We start from the raw sequence: 16,503 nt of genomic DNA, 5'->3' as shown, positions 1-16,503 counted from the left end.
ATTCTGCCCTCTCATAAGGTATCAGAGGGGCTGTTTGAGACGGTGGCATTGGGTATTGGATCGTTGGGCAGCTCAGATTATGTGTATCGAGTGTATAGCCTACGGAGCAACCTCTGCTCGTAGAGCGGCTCGCTTGCAGTCCGATAAGGGCATATATCCGCCATGAGCATAATTAATCCATGTGAAAATACAAAGATTGTCGAACCAGCTCGTCTTCCAGGCCTGACCAGGGCCGTGGTCAAGTTATCTCATCGCGGTAAACACGTAATTCAGACGTCCTTCGTCCAAGGGCCCTGCAATTAGTAGGCGAAACACCTATGGTAATGATAGCCGCCCGGAGATGTGCACGACAGGATGCATGGAAACATCGACCGTGGCGCGGTGGTCAGGTCTTCGCGGCGGTTCCGCATGCTGCGTGAGAAGAACCTGATCCTGAGGACGACCATACGTACTCCGGAGCTCAGTACGAGCAGTGAAATGCGCGACCAACGAGAGACTTACAAACTGAGAGAGCACCAGGAGTAATATGGAAGCACATGAGCCACACATACGTACAGGATCGTACTTTTGAAGAGTCGGCTTCATCGTCTCCACCGTAAGATGAATAGCCGAGCCACGTGACTGGTGCTGATCCGGCTCGACCGATGCAGGCCGCATGCCGAGGTGAGTCCAGGCCGATGTTTCCATGCACCGCCACGAGCCATGGCCACCGGTGTCTGCCTCCAGCCTCGCTCTCTCCGAAGAATGACCTCATCGTCTTCGGTCTGGCAGAAATCTTTGTTTTCCGCACAAGCATCACCATCTGGTTGTCTGGGATCGTAAATCTGAAACATGCACTTCTTGCAGCGAGATACAGTGTCGGCGGCTGCTGCAACACGTCTAGCATCTTCATGCCATCCCGGAAGCCTGCTGAGCAGGTAGCGCACGGCAGGCCTCGTCACATGATGCTGGGCGAAAGGCCAAGTCAAAAATCGCCTTTAACCAATCAGACATGGTAGCAGGGATGTTACGACAAAGTGGCACGTTAACGTTCGTCGCCAGTCGCCAATCCGCTTGCAGAAGTGCCTTCTGACGAGGATCACCTCAGCTGCCTCCGCTACCTAAGTCGGGCGGATTTGCAAACGTCCTCGTCCTCCGCCAGCGACTGGTTGCGCGCATTTGGCTGTCAACCAGTCATCACCACTCCCCAATCCAGGCCAGAATGACTTTGACCTTGCCTGAGTTTTCGAACACGAGTTTCCAGAGTCTTTGGCGACCGAGACCCTCGAGGATGGAGCGTTCTTCTCGTGTCTGAAACGTGAGGACTCCATGCCACTAACTCGGGTCTGCAAATCGTGTTGATGACTCTACAGAGACTCCTGGTTCTTTGAGACAGCCGACTCAACCGTTGGGGTCCTCGGGGGTGATAAAGCTTTGCAGTCCGCGCATCTCTCTACGAATGCGCCAACAGGGCTCGGAGTAGAGGCCACTCCTTCTCCAGCCCCCGACAACGGTTTAACAGGCTACGTGATGTCCCCGTTTCACGGAGACAGGAGCACTTGGGGCCTTTTTCCAAGCACCGTCCTACGAAGCATGATTGAACAGTGTTGAGATTGAAGGCGGCCTGGGTGGCCGTAGGTGATGATCACGCCTCATCAGCCCAGTGTCCCGTGCATGTATGAAGCAATCCAGAGAATACGTACTTGACCTCAATTCCTCCAGAAGTGGAAATCGTCTCGAACCACGGCTTCCTCACGGAAGCTGCCGTCTCAACGGACAGGCTTGCACGGGTCCTGAATCACTTGGAGCGGGAAATTGATTGTTGGCGGCTTGCTGATCCAGCAGCCATCGAGAACCAGGAGGATGGATCTGGCGGATATCGGTGGCATTCTGGGCGTTGTGCGGGTCCGGGATCAATCTCGCACACGTGTAATAATGATGATGAATTTGACGAAGTTTTGATCAAAACTGATATTGGCAATATCGCAAGTGCATGCAAGTGAGCCAAGGTGATCTCGAGGAGACCACCACTTACAATGCCCGAAGGACCAGGCCGATAGACGGGCACGGCAGGGACGAAGAGAGCCCTGATCTTGCATATGCAGCTAAATCTCTTTTGTCGCTTTCTCCAGCTCGGAAGGTTTGCTCAGGGCGAGAGGGACAAGAAGGGGAAAGCAGGCTGAGCTGGACGATCCGAGAGCATGCTGTACCGAGCAGCCAGTGGCACGGCAGCAACACGTAAGTGTTCAGCAGGAACTTGATCCAACGTGCAGTAGCGCAGCTGCAGGTCGCAGGTCGCAGGTTGCGCCAGAGAGAAATCGAGTTGGCAAGCCGACTTGTGTGTGGTGGAGGAGGCGAAAAATGGTCTGGTGAGGGAAAACTCTGGGCGGGCAGGTGGCGGGGCTGCTGATGACGGGGACGGCTACGGTTACGGGCTGCACCTTCTTCGGGGTCGCCAGAAAATGCATTCGGTCAGTCACGTCTTTCTCGCTTTAGCGACTGCGCCTCTCGCTCTTGCCCGCCTTCGCCTTGCTCTCACTTTGGCCTCACTCTCGCCTCCCACTTGATTGCTTTCGATCCTCGCTCGCTCCATCCGGCACCCACGCATCTACGTATCAGGCCATCATGCTCAGGCAAGTCTCTTTTAGTTTGTGCTGACTCCGTGGTTCCCTGATTCCGCCATCCGCCGCTACCCTCTCCCACTCCCACCCCATCCGTGATCCGCTCATGCCATATCCACAATTCCTACCCTCGTCTCCATCCAACTGCATAACACTTGCTGCGCCTGACCGACCAGGCCCCAAGTTTAGCTCGTCTCTCTGTGGCCTATCAATACCACTCATGACTCTTCTCGCCTCGCTGGATATAAGGTACGGCTCTCTCCTCCTTCTATCTCTTTGCCCTTTTCGTCATCCCCGCCCTCCGCCCTCTACCCCTTCTACCACCACTTCGTCCCCGATTCCTCTCTACAAGGCGCGCACACTACTTCCCTCGTTGGGACCGCCGACAACAGCCTCACCACCTTACTCTCTTTACCTCGTCATATAACGCTTCGCTTCTTCCTGGTCAGCCGCTCATATTGAATGTCTCTGTGAAACATTTATACCGTACCGAAGAGAGCCCAATCGCACAAATCAATAACTCATAATGCCGACGATATTATTACCCGCCTCTGCCGCGGCCTTTGCGCCGCGATCGACTTGCAACGTGGTGCTCAATACCAAGGTCGAACCTTGGCTGACAGCGACCCTCAAGCGAATCAACAAGATCAAGCGACCACTCAACAGTGTTCCTCAACACACTCGATGTTTGACCGAGACCCTGTCTTCACCTAATGCTATCTGGACGCTATGCTCGTTAATGGTGCCCAAGGCGCCGGAGACGGAACTCAGGAAAGACTCAAACCCACTCGTGGAGGCGCTGTTCAACTATCAGTTAATTCATGTCGAGGCCTACGTGGTCCACATCGACATGGTCTCGCAGAACGAGGTTGCTTTTAAGCTGACGACCGACACCATTGATTCGCTGGTCGAATATCACAAAGAAGTCTTCTCCATCGACACCAACGCCAACACTTGGAGCTGGTCAGAGAAGGAACAGCAGCTGAAGAAACTGCAGGAGGAGTTCGTACAGGCGGCCAACAAGTTCGTCTACCGGACAAGCGCCCTTGCCTTGGAGGGCATGGAAGAAGATGGTGCCGGTGAGCTGCTGTGTGGCCGGAGCGACGAAGTTCGCCAGGCCATCATGGGCCTCTTCGTCCCTCTTTTACCTCCGCCTCCGAGGGTCGTCGACGTTATCCGGCCGACGCCGTTGCTGCCCAGTTCGACTGGCACGGAGCAATGGTGGCCGTCACATCAACTCCATGCTCTTCAACCTGCGCCAGTGGAGGCATGGAAGATTGTCCCATCCAGCCCGAGCCCGGTCTCATCTTGTGATTCACATCACAATATCTGGTCGAGCGTGGGTATGAATGAGATTCAGCTTCCATCACCGACTCCATCCTTCAGCCAACCCTACTCCTCAGCGGCATACAACACTTCTCAGTACTACAGCGCTCCCGCATACAGCGCTCCTACGACGGTATCGTCATTCGCGCCTCTACCCCTCCCAAGCATGTTGGCTCAGCAGCCGTGCAGTACATCTGCCAGCCTGAGTACCTTCGGTTGGGACCGGTATCAAGAATACGCGATGCCGTATGCCACTGCGATGTAGGCCGACCGGAGTACCAAGACTTCTCTTCCATCTACGTCTACCCCAGCTGGCCGTTGCCTGAGCCAAAGCTGGGGACACGCAAGCGGGTACCAAAATCATGAGCATTTTCAGCATGGAGTTATTTGATCGATTTTAGCGACTACAAGGATACCACTCTGCATTCGATATGGGCCACGGGACACGGATAATATGGGACGAGGTCTGATTTACCAGCAAGCGTTGTGATTTTAGGAATAATCTCTTATGTTATTGTCTCTCGGGCAACACACCAGCAGCAGGACTGGCTGAGCGGAATACACAGATATCCCTGGGTGGATAAAGTCTCGCATTTGCGCCAGATGGGATGCCTCGCGGCAGGGATGCAAGGGTTAGAACATGCTGGGATCGAATCTTCGAGGCCGTGGTGAACAAGCCGTTGATGCGTCCGTTGAAGCAAGTCTTCTACATCGCACACCTGCGTCACCTGCTCCGGCTGCATTCTGTTGTGTCCTGGTTGGCATCAGATGTGGTCGTGAATAACGGCGGGGTGGTATGGCGTCGCATCTGGTATGTGGCGGCAGCTGCCTTACTACGCGACATCAGTTCTGAGGATTTGAGGGTTAGAGACGCGGTCGTGTTTCGATGACACATCTGTGGTGTGCGCGAACATCTTTCATGGTCTGTGACCGTGACGGGCGATACGGATCTACTTTCGATCATTTTGGATCGGATCGAGTGTGGTTTATAGGGTCATCTCCTATATCTTCGGCCTGGTGTCGAAGAAGCCTCAGTCCACTGGTTGGACGGGAATCGGGTGCTGGAAGTTGAGAGCAACTTGCCTCTCAATATATATGATAATACCAAACAAAATAGGAATATCTTGTCTCATTTTCCACCCTGATGCTCAATTCCACTATCCAGATTCCCGTATTCTCTTCCTGCCTGCTGTTCCACTGGACCTAGTAAGAACTACTAGTAGTCCTCGGGACTTGTCGCGACCTCACAAGTACGATTCATGGATCTATCAGTCTCGCCAGCCGAAGGAGAGGTTGTCACGTTTCTGAACTAGAAGCTGCTCTCGCCGCCATTTTTGGAGGACTTGGGGCAGTCTGGGCAGACGATCAACCACATGTTGAAGGCGGGGCCGATGGAAGGAAATCGCAGGATTGTGGAATGTACAACCGGCAGCCACACAAGGCCTGGCGAGCGGTCGCTGAAGGTAGTACCACAGTAGTTTCTTAGGCACTGATGCCGAGTGGCTCTGGCGGGCTGGGCCTCTGGGGTCCCGTGTTGCCCCCACTAAGATGGGCTCGGGCTAGTACGTCACCGTCGTTGTCTCTTGTTCCACGTCCACTCGTGCGTCGTCCGCTTTTCAAAACCGGGCATTGGTTGAGGCATTCGACTCGCAAAGCAACGTGCTCAGTCATCATAAAACACTTCCTGATCTCAGCCGCTGCCCATCTACCACAAGTTGCACAAGCTACTGCTTCTACTGGCAAGGTCGGATTACATGTCTGTTCGAGCTCGCCGCCCTTTCCGACAAACACCCGCTCAATCACGGTGACAGCCAGCTATTCCCTCCTCTTCTCCCTGCCATCTGCGGCCATGACTATCGCATGAACATTAGTCCCTTTGTACGTTCAGCAGGCATTGGACCTTCTGCCACAAGTTTAGCCTGCCAGAAGGCTCCTGATTATGCCCGACCCGAACCTCCACGACTGCCTCAAGGCGCTGGGGCCCTGCAAATTCTCCGACATCCCGCAGCAGCAAGAAGAGCTAGATCCTTACCTAGCCGACCTCTTTTTCCAAGTCCAGGCCGTGGTCGAGTCGATACCTATACCTGACCCTGATACCGCTCATCGACCTCGTTCACACACCACCGGCTCGATCGCGCCAACCAATGCCTCGGAGATGTTCGTGTCTTCGGCGCGGAGCCCGCCGCCCGCTCCAGAGTATGCGGCTCTTCAGCACGAGTGGGGCAAGCCGATTAAGCTTGCCGCAAAAGACAATCCATTGGGCATAGCTGTCTACAAGCTGGGCAGCAAGGACGGCAAAGGCGCCTGGTTTGCGCGAAGAAGTGTACACGAAGGCTTGGGCTTCAGCCGGTTCAAACGTGGCTTCGAGCGCGAATTTCCCACTTCTCTTGCTGTCCAAGGTAAACCCGGGGAGGGCAACATCAGAGGTATAGGCGCAGAGACGAGAGTCGAGGAGATCACGGTGCCAAACCGTGGCAAGGTCGAAGTATACCGCCTCAGTGCCCAATTCCCGGGCCCAACCACCCCCCGCGACTTCGTTACGCTATTGATAACCTCATCCAAGGCGATGAAACACCATGGAGAACCCGATCTCGTCCCCAGACATTACATGATCATATCCAAGCCATGTGACCATCCTGAGACTCAACCCCGCCCTGGCTTCATCCGGGGCCAGTACGAATCTGTAGAATTTATTCGGGAGGTTCCCAGAAAGCTGAAGGCGACAATGTCGTCCACAGACTTGAGTCATATGGGTCACCAAAGATCGCCGTCGCCCTCACTCGAGAAAGACGTGCTAAAGCGCAATGCAGAGAAGCACGCGTCTGCAGAAGAACTCCATGGCCAGCATTTGAGGGTTGACACTCGCGGTTCTGGTCAACGCGACCCATCCCCAGGAAGCAGAAAGAGAAGTGTCACCGTGGATGCTCCGGCGAGCCCATTAATGCGCCCAGATCGTGTCGAGCCTTTCGACCCTGAGGAAAACCCCGTCGAATGGATCATGGTCACTCGCAGTGATCCCGGCGGCAGTGTCCCGCGTTTCATGGTCGAAAGAGGCACTCCTGGAAGTATCTGTGCCGATGCTGTCAAATTCTTAGATTGGGCGTGTCAAAGGGATGACGAACAAGAAGCGCTCGAAAATGTCGACTCCCGTCCCGATGGCCACCGCCGGGAAAGCTTTGCCAGCTGGGAGGCTAATGGCACACTAGCTGGGATTAGAGAACACGAGGAGGGTCTCGAGCCCGTCGAGCATTCACCGGCCCATACTCCGAAAGCCTCCGCAAGCCAAGGTCCATCCATGGATGGTCACGATGCTGGAGGATCTGCTTCTCATGGGCCGTCAACCCCTTCGCAGTTCTTGAACAATATGACAGAGACCATTGCTTCATATACGCCACATATCGTGGGTGGCCGTCTACCGCATTTTGGACAACCGCAGGAATCTCAACTCCCCCAAGACTCAACCACGCAGGAGATACAGCCTGGGGAGAACGCAAAGGGTGATGATGATGATGCGTCCTCCACGATCTCAACGGCTTCGTTTACCTCGGCTGACTCGCATATCACATCGAACGCAGCGTCACGTTCGGTCTCATCCAAGTCGCTACCAGATCAATCCGAAAGCCAACTGGTGCAGCAGCATGACAAGGAAATTGCAAAACTGGCTCAACGCCGGGCAGCCATGGATGCCAAATTCGCCAAGCAGCGGGAGAAGCTCGCCAGTCAAACAAACAAGGATAGTGAGAAAGAACAAAATGCACTGAAGAAGGCCGAGGAGAAGCATCAAAAAGAACTGAAGAAACAGGAAGAGAGATATCAGAAAGAAGTCGCCAAGCTGGAGCAGAAAAAGAAACGGGAAGCACAGAAATTGGAGGAGAAGCGACGAAAGCAGGCGGACAAGGACGAAAAGGCGCGCCTGACCAGAGAGCGAGACGAGGCCAGAGCCGAGCTGGACCACTTGAAACGGGAGCAAGACCTGTTGACCCGACAGGTCGGCGAATTGCAGAAAGAGAATACCACACTGATGGCACGCATTGGGAAACTCGAGGGTAGCAGCTCATCCGTTGATGGCCAAGCGAGTGGCAACAGCCGGATCAGGGCCATGACCTCAGGACAGGAGACGCGAAGTAGGAGCTCAAGCCTTATGAATCGAAAGAAGGATAAAGAAGAGACAGGCAATCAGCATTCATGATGCGGGACCGCCTTTAGGGGACAAGGTCCCTGGTGGTTCCAAGGTTGGGTTCACCAGGTTTGTGGGTAAGACCTCGACGGGCGTGGTCAAGGTCCAAGGCTGGAGAATGGGAATTCGACATTCTGTTGTGGGTGGAGGCTCTGCACCTTACTCGGACAGCCATCAAAAGATACAGCGCACTCCGTAAAATTACGGAGTCCAATCAAAGATATCGTTAGTGCCCGGTCATTTCTTGCTCACAGTCACACTGTCAAGGTTGATGCGGTCGCATCGAAGCAATGACATCATGCGACGAGGTTCTGTCCTGATTACGGAGTATTCTCACAATCGAGCTGCCCTCACCAGCCCTTGTGTTGATTCATCTGCCCAGCAACCCCATTGGAAAGGCGTACTTTCCCGAACTGCAGAAGCTAAACCCTCACTACCGCAGGATGCGAATGCGCATGATGAGGCGGACATTTCCGTGGTCGAACGCGAGCTCGAGCTCTATCTGAGAAAGATGGGTGAGAGAACTCAGGTTACATATTCCAATACACGTTCCTCCCTTGCTCTACCAATCTCCCCGTTAACGTGCCCATGCCCCCTGCGAAAACTCGCACGATGCCGTTACCACATCCCAAGCCGATGCCATCCTACTGGCTCTCATACGATTCCAACCTGCAGAATCATCGGACGACCGAGACCCTCCCACAAGAGGCAGATGTGGTAGTAGTAGGCGCGGGCTACACTGGCGCGGCCACTGCATACTATATGCTGGAAAATTCAGATAGCAAAACGCCGTCAGTCGTGATACTAGAAGCACGCGACATCTGCTCCGGGGCCACTGGGCGCAATGGCGGACACATCAAACCAGATGTCTATTTCAACGCTGTTCTCGGTGAAAAGATGTTTGGCCTCCAGATGGCACAGGAACTCACGAGATTCGAGATGCAGCAGGTCTTCGATGTCAAAAGACTGGTCGAAACGGGGCAGATTGACTGTGACTTTGAGCTTACCAGGGCCATTGACGTGTTCGTGGATCCTCGAGTCGCCAAGCAGACAATTGCGGCTTTCAAAGAGATGAAGGCAAGAGGATATCAGTTCTCGGATGACCTCCACTTCATCCAAGATCCAAAGAAGGCCGAGCAGGTCTCGGGCGTCAAGGGCGCATTGACAGCCTTCACGTTTACAGCTGGGACGGTATGGCCATACAAGCTGGTTTGTCATCTACTGCGTCGCTGTCTGGAGTGGGGCGCAAGCTTGCAGGCAAACACTCCCGTCACTAGAATCTCGGAGACGGCGGATGGCAGTGGCCGTTGGACCGTCACCACCCCTCGAGGTGTAGTCAGGGCGAAAAAGGTCGTTTTCGCTACAAACGCTTACCTCTCTACAATCCTGCCGGAATTCCGGGACAAGATAACACCAGCAAGAGGTGTTGCATGCAGGATCGCAGTACCGGCCAATGCCAAGAAGCCCGCGCCACATCTCAACAACTCGTACAGCATTCGCTACGGGCCTCAAGAGTATGACTACCTCGTCTCTCGAACGGACGGAAGCGTCGTGGTGGGAGGCGCGAAACAAGCGGTTCTCCTCGATGAGGCATATTGGCATAACAACATCGACGATTCAGAGCTGATACCGGGTGCAGAGAAGTACTTCACCGGCTATATGCAGCGCATGTTCCATGGCTGGGAAGATTCAGGGGCAGAGATCACTGATATCTGGACTGGGGTCATGGGCTATTCTTCAGACCTCGTGCCTTGGGTCGGAGAGATGCCAGGAAGGCCAGGCGTTTTTGTGAACGCAGGCTTCACCGGTCATGGCATGCCTCGGATCCTCGGTTGCTCTAAGGCACTTGCGGCTCTTGTTCGCGGGGACGTACAATCGTTGAAGGACACGAGCCTGCCTGCGCCTTACTGGATCACCGAGGGAAGACTCCGATCCGAAAAGAGCATCACTCGTGAGTACATGGCCGGCTCGAGACCGTCACTTTGAGTAGGTGGGGGTGGAGTTGTGCCAGAACGCGTTAGCTGACATGAAGGGTCCCCGCCCCCGGACTGGAGGACAAGCTCCGCCCAACCTTGGATTACCAGCATGCGTGTCCATCGCCAAGATGTGCCAGCTCGCCCATCGGTTGAATCATCTCCCATAACAGACGAAAGGCTTTATACATCATTTCTATCGCTACTCTCAGCCCTCGCAGCCATGACGCTCAACGCAGCCGCTGCGCCCAAACCGCCTACAGTGATCCACATCGAGGGACGTGCCAAGGTTAGGACGGTGGCCGAGCGAGCCGCACTTGACATACACGTCCTTGATACTGGCTACGACAAAGATTTGGCCTCGAAGAATGTCATCACGGCCGTCAATACCTTGCAAAGTCGGCTCGATTCGCTCGTATCACGACTTGAAAACGGGGACATATCGCCCGCTTCTCCCATTACATTCTATTCAATCGCTTCACTCTCCATCTCGACACGCGATGACTACGACAACGAAGGTAACCGACCAGACCCGGACAAGAAACTGCACACAGCGAGCTCAACTATCGACGTCCACTTTCGCGACTTTACACTTCTAGGGGACATGGTCGTCCGTCTGTCGGCCATGGACTACGTCGGCCTCAGAGGCGTGACTTGGCAGTTGACCGACGCGAAGCAAGCTTGGCTGGACGAGGAAGTCCGCCTGCAAGCTCTCAAGCATGCCATCGAAAGGGCAGAAGCGTATGCACGTATCATCAGCAGAGAGAGGGTCACGTGTGTCAAGATTGAGGACAGTAGCGAGTTCTGGCCTTCAGGACAGATGATGCAGACAGCAAGGCAGGTTGCAAGTGTTGAGGCTTTTGGTGTCGGTGCCGGCATACAGTTTGAGCCCGGAAATATCGAGGTGAGAGGGACGGTGAGTGTCGAGTTTCATGCGGAATGATACCGGATTGGTGCATCTGGCCAGGAGTTGTCTGCGCGGTTGCGGTAGGGACCTCCAATATGGGATGCTTGATGTCCACTCGGTTGATGAGCGGATCTCTAGCGAGGTTTCTAGCCGTCGAATTCGCCGTATTCGACGCATTGGCTTCCTTCGCTCGAGTACCTAGTATCAGGTATATGCTGCCTCCATTTACTTACTCCAGCAATGTGGATCGAGACTTCACAAGGTGACTACATCTGGAGTCAGTGTCTTTTTGGGACAGGCTCAGTCAAAAGCTTCACTCTTCACTCTCCCCGTTGCCACGGTCTTGTTTAGTGGTGTCGACTCTGGACTAATCACCCCCGACAATGGCCACCAGTGATGCAGTGAAGGACTTGAGCTGAGCTGAGGCCCCATTTGCCGCCACACTGCGTTCTGCGGGTATATATATATTGGTCTTGTCCTCTCAGGACCGATGATTCTTATCCTTATCCCTCTTCCAGAGCATTCGCAACCCATCCGCCGCTTCGTCCGCGTAACTAACCAAGACCCGCGACCGCGAACCGAGACCGAATATCATTGCAGGCGGCTATAGTTGCTTCCATCCCTGGTCGCTTCATGCCATCCAACCGACGCTCGACATCTCAATCCTCCAGATCTCCATCCACCAGTTCGTCCACGTAAGTAACCGATACTCCTCGAGCCCGAAACGAGGTCGATATCATTGCAGACGACTATACTTGCATCGCAGGTCTCTTTCATACAACCAACGCTTTCCACCGAGATCGATATCATTACAGACAGTCAGACTATAGATCCATCCCAGATTACTCTTTGCCAGCGACGACATACGTCTCAATCCAGCAAGATCTGAACAGCTGAAGTGTGTGTGTGTAAGCGCTCCCTCCACGCACCTCCCAGCTTCATTCCCATCCCGCTCGCTAGTAACAAGCACACTACCACACTACGACACCACAAAATACAAAATGTGCGTCATCTACAGCGGAACCATCCATCTCCGCTGCCCCGATTGTAACACCATTGACCTAGCTTCGGCGCGCAGTTCCCCAGCCATCACGCAATGCGAGGCCGATGACACCGACACATGCCCTCTAGGCCTCCGTCCGCTGCGGAAGCGTCAGAACATCACCGTCCCAGATATCCAGCGCTGCGCGGAGTGCGAGGCAGTACGGGCGGAATAGCAGCGAACCATCCATTCCATTTTGCGCGGCACGCAGCACCATGCACTCGAGGTTTAGGTCGAGGCGGGAGGCGAGGGCCGCGCCGAGGTCCGGTGGTGATGAGGACGAGTCGACCGGGTCCGAGGGCCACTGGCATCGCGGTGGTTCGTAACTTGGACCCGTTGAACCCACACTCGCGGGGGCGCGATATGTTGTTGGAGGCGTTCCTCGCTGGGAGTGGTGGTAGTGGTAGTGATGCGGGAGGGTCGCGTGTTCGGAATGCTGCCAATGGGCATAGGGAGATGGATATTTTGGACACGTCCAGATTCCTGGATCCGCTGAAGAATCAGACCCAGACTCAGACTCAGGCGCAGACGCGACCATTTACTCGTCAACGGCAGGGCGGGGCAGGTTCGGGTGTCAACGTCAGCAATGCGGCTGAAATGGATATTATGCGTTCGTTGGTATCCCTGGATCCGATGCAGACTCGGGCTCAGATCCGCGCTCAGACCCAACATCCCACTTGTCAACAGCAGGACGAGCTTGTCTTTGACCTTGACATGGCTCCTCCACCTCCGTTGGCTGAGTATCCGTGTCCGTATCCGGCCCTTCCCGAAGTAGAACCCAATCCGGAGTTTGAGGAAATGCTCAACATGGGCGTGACGTCCATGCAGCCGACACTCCAACCTGGGGTCGAGCAAGCGGGGAACGCAGAGGTGAAGGGCAAGGAAGAGGAAATGCAGAAAGGGGAGGAAGGGCAAGAAGAAGAACAAGCAGACCAAGACCAAGAAGAACAAGGACTCGTGGACCGCGACCTGGACCAGCACCCATATCAATACCACAAGCGTGATCTGGTCGACACGTGGCTGAGTGAGGTGTTCGACATGGACATGGACATGCCTATGCCTGGGTGCGCGTACCCATATCCTGCGTCACACGAGGAGGTGTAAGTAGGTACCTAGGTAGACAGGCGACGCACGTGTGTACGTACAGTACAGTCAGTACATGATTGTCGGCATAACTCTATTCCAGCCAGCCAGCCGCCCTGGGGGGGCAAGATATGGTAGAAAGCACATTACATAAGCGGCATCCACTTCATTCCAGCCAGCTCGAGGACAGATGTGTGTGAAAGGGTTACAACTCAAGGGACGTGGAAATGAATGAAGAATGCGCTTCTTTCCGTACCTACCTTCCATAAGATATGCGCCATGCCACTGGTGACATACATATCTCCGTTCCGTCCACGTCCACGGCACCAACTGTACGGTGTTTGAATATCTCTTCGTTCAAGTAGTGTACTTGCAGGGTATCGCGCCGAAGGGAGGATGCATACGTTCCAGGGCAACTAGTGACGTACGTACGTCCGTTCCATCCAAGACACACACACACATGGATGTACTTGAGTATCTTTTCATACCAGCGTGCTTGCTTGCACGGGATCGGCCAACTGATGTGGTACGATGAAGTTACCTTGCCCTGCCTTGCCCAGCCGTGCCTTGCCCAGCTCAGAGTGGCACGTCCCAATCATCCACGCACCCACCCACCCACTCGGTCTGACGCCCGCTTACTCACTTGTCCGCTCCCTCATCCCACCCACCCACTCAGCCCGTTCACCTAGATACCGCCCCGCCTCGCTACCGCGGATGAACTCGAGCCACCGGCTCCAGAGGAGCGTGCGGGCCATTTCCCGTTCTTGCTCGTCCTCGCTTTCGCCGGGCATGATTTCGACGCCTAGGCGGGATTGGCATGTGCTGCCTGACGCCCGCCATGTTAGATCATGGTGATATCGGGGGGTCAGAGCAGAGTAATTTTGGCATCAGGGGGTGAGGTCAGAGTTAGATCAAGGCGATATTAATATTAGGAGGTTAGGATACACCAGAGTGGTATCGAGAGGTTAGGTTGGGGTGATCAGCAGGTTAGATTAGTGATAGCAGGATGTTAGACCAGGGTGACTTCTGTGGTCGAAGTACGAGGACATTGCTCCAGGTACAGGTGTAGGTGCAGGTGAAGGTGGTATACGGGGCACCGGGCAGAGGGCAGAGGGCAGAGGGCAGAGGGCAGAGGGCAGAGGGCAGAGGGCAGAGGGCAGAGGGCAGAGATCCCGACTCAGTACGGCCGAGGAAGACCATATATAGGTACCCCTCGTACGTGGCTGACTTCGACTGAATACGGGTTGTGGTTCCCGCTTCCGTTCCACCCTTAACGCGACAGGAGCAAAACGAAAGTTAACTTACACCGCTCATGGCTCTTCACGGTCAACGTGCACGGCGGCGTGCCCGTGTCCGGCATATGCGTGAACGTGCCATCGCAGACCGCATTCGGGTTGTTCGTGTCGATGTCACTCTCATGAAGGGTTGCGCGCTCCGGGTCGTAGATGTGTCCGAAACGGCAGATGTGGAGGGGGGAGATGGTGGCGCGGATGGTCGACGGGCAGAGATCGCATTGGTAGATGAGGATGAAGAGGGCGATGTAGCACATCTGAGTAGTGACGTCGCGGTGATAACTGTATCTGCTGTTGTTCGGTGCGTCTGGTCAAGGCTGTGATTATGTTCCGGTCGGTTTGGAAAACGATGTGAGAATTCGACTGCTTGATCGCGGGACGATCCTAAGAGCAAGAGAGGAGATGAGTAGTCGGGAAGAACAAGATAGCTGGAAGGACAGGGAGGCAGTGGCTCGCTTGGCGATATATGCACCGGTACCGGTGCTGGATGTATATTTACTGTCCCCAGAGACCGGCCTGACGGCAGTGTCACATATGGCAAACAGGGGAATGCTGCTGACGAGGGTTGATCATCTTCAGCGAGTTGGGCGGAGTCACTCTCTCAGTTGCTCACTCGCTCACTCACACTCACATCATACAAGTCAGAAGTCACTCAGTCGCTTCTATTATCCTGTCACGGGTCTGTGGACTCATAGTGTCGCGAGCCTCGTTCTCAATCCAAAATCCGCTGGAGCTAAACGGCACGTTTGTCGCGACGCAACCAGCCAAACCCAACCTTGTGTAAATCGAACTTTTATCCCAGAGCGCCACGTTGCGGCTCTGCCGCCTGGGAGGTAACGACACGTCAGCGGACGAACAAATCTCTGCCGACACTTGCAAAATAAATGTCGTTGCTTGATGGTTGTTTTCCGGAGCTCGAAAAGATGTATCTGCGGAGAAATCGAGATTCGCCCTTTGGGACTCGGGATGAGTTTCAGCCCGGTGTCTTTGAGACCTAATTCCATAGTCAGTCTGTCACCTCAAGGTTTGCTCACCACTGCTCACCTCAACTTGGCGTACTTCAAACTTGGCTCACTTCTTCTTGTTGAGCCGGATCCCTTGCAGCATGAATCAGGCACCGCCAGGCAACAAGGTCAGTCCGTCCAATGGCCGGCTTGATTACGTCCGAGTAGTGACTTGGCTGCATGATTTCGCGGCTCCGAGGGCACGCCCAAACCTGGAACGGCAGCGTTCGTATCGATTGAAGAGCGCGAAGCCGACGCGATTTCACGTGCTCCGACCACAAGTTGATGGTTTACTTACCGCGCACCTCGTACTCAGAAGAGGCTCACTCCCTTCTGCTTAATTGAGTTCGCAGCTACCTTGAAGAGGCAGTCTCACATACGCATGCTACGCACGTACTGTGAGCCGATAGCTGTGTAATAGGGCCGGAGTACTGACTATTTAAGACGTCACTCGCTCCCATCCCATTTGCACATCTCAGTCCTCTACTGCACATCACACGGTAGGTACTTCATAAGTCTGGGTGCGAATTGTTCCTCACCTGCCTTCTATCATCGTCACCATGCCTCTCGACCACGTCTCATACTCCGTGCCCTTCAGCAAATTCGACGACGAGGTCGGCTTCCTGCTCGCCTCGTTCGGGCACATGGGCCTCAAGGAGTTCATGCGCCCCGCGCCCGGCGTGGTCGGCCTGGGCGAGGAATGCCAGCCCTGGCTGTGGATTTCTGGCATCGAGGACAGACAGCCAATAGGCGATGACGTGAGGGTGCTGAAGAACCATCTGGCCTTGACAGCGAAAGGTGCGATTCTGTGCCCGTGAAGAATGCAGAAGTAGTGCCCCAAGCCACAAGTATGTATGACTAACGAGTACCCATGCTCAGACCGCGCTCAGGTCGACGCCTTCCACGCCGCGGCCCTCAAAGCCGGCGGGACCGACAACGGCAAACCCGGCGTGAGGGCCGAATACCATCCGAACTATTACGCCGCGTTCGTCACCTCTCCCGGAGGTCATAATATCGAGTGTGTGGTGCATACTCCTCCTCCTCCGGCCAACTGACGGTTGTGTGGTCCTTCGACCATGGCGGTGGTGGAGGAGAGGGA

At 54.8% G+C, this 16,503-nt stretch overlaps 6 protein-coding genes across 6 annotated transcripts; all 6 read left to right on the top strand.

Annotated features, from left to right (window-relative positions):
* Positions 1–3,126: 3,126 nt before the first annotated feature.
* A1O7_00648 (uncharacterized protein) lies at positions 3,127–4,191 on the top strand (the record flags this gene model as incomplete). The annotated part of the gene is made up of 1 exon (XM_007754689.1): positions 3,127–4,191. The coding sequence occupies one exon, from the start codon at positions 3,127–3,129 to the stop codon at positions 4,189–4,191; it is 1,065 nt and encodes a 354-aa protein (XP_007752879.1).
* Positions 4,192–5,865: 1,674 nt separating this feature from the next.
* Positions 5,866–8,115, top strand: A1O7_00647 (uncharacterized protein; the record flags this gene model as incomplete). The annotated part of the gene is made up of 1 exon (XM_007754688.1): positions 5,866–8,115. One exon carries the CDS (start codon positions 5,866–5,868, stop codon positions 8,113–8,115), a length of 2,250 nt encoding a protein of 749 aa, XP_007752878.1.
* Positions 8,116–8,715: 600 nt separating this feature from the next.
* On the top strand, positions 8,716–10,089 carry A1O7_00646 (uncharacterized protein; the record flags this gene model as incomplete). Its single annotated transcript, XM_007754687.1, has 1 exon — positions 8,716–10,089. The coding sequence occupies one exon, from the start codon at positions 8,716–8,718 to the stop codon at positions 10,087–10,089; it is 1,374 nt and encodes a 457-aa protein (XP_007752877.1).
* Positions 10,090–10,299: 210 nt separating this feature from the next.
* Positions 10,300–11,019, top strand: A1O7_00645 (uncharacterized protein; the record flags this gene model as incomplete). Its single annotated transcript, XM_007754686.1, has 1 exon — positions 10,300–11,019. The coding sequence occupies one exon, from the start codon at positions 10,300–10,302 to the stop codon at positions 11,017–11,019; it is 720 nt and encodes a 239-aa protein (XP_007752876.1).
* A 1,369-nt stretch (positions 11,020–12,388) lies between these two features.
* On the top strand, positions 12,389–13,129 carry A1O7_00644 (uncharacterized protein; the record flags this gene model as incomplete). The annotated part of the gene is made up of 1 exon (XM_007754685.1): positions 12,389–13,129. The coding sequence occupies one exon, from the start codon at positions 12,389–12,391 to the stop codon at positions 13,127–13,129; it is 741 nt and encodes a 246-aa protein (XP_007752875.1).
* A 2,835-nt stretch (positions 13,130–15,964) lies between these two features.
* On the top strand, positions 15,965–16,459 carry A1O7_00643 (uncharacterized protein; the record flags this gene model as incomplete). The annotated part of the gene is made up of 2 exons (XM_007754684.1): positions 15,965–16,202; positions 16,284–16,459. 2 exons carry the CDS (start codon positions 15,965–15,967, stop codon positions 16,457–16,459), a joined length of 414 nt encoding a protein of 137 aa, XP_007752874.1.
* Positions 16,460–16,503: the final 44 nt, after the last annotated feature.

The sequence above is a fragment of the Cladophialophora yegresii genome (assembly GCF_000585515.1).
Source record: "Cladophialophora yegresii CBS 114405 chromosome Unknown aczIN-supercont1.1, whole genome shotgun sequence".
NCBI lineage: Eukaryota > Fungi > Ascomycota > Eurotiomycetes > Chaetothyriales > Herpotrichiellaceae > Cladophialophora > Cladophialophora yegresii.
This window is presented reverse-complemented; position numbering and strand designations above follow the sequence as displayed.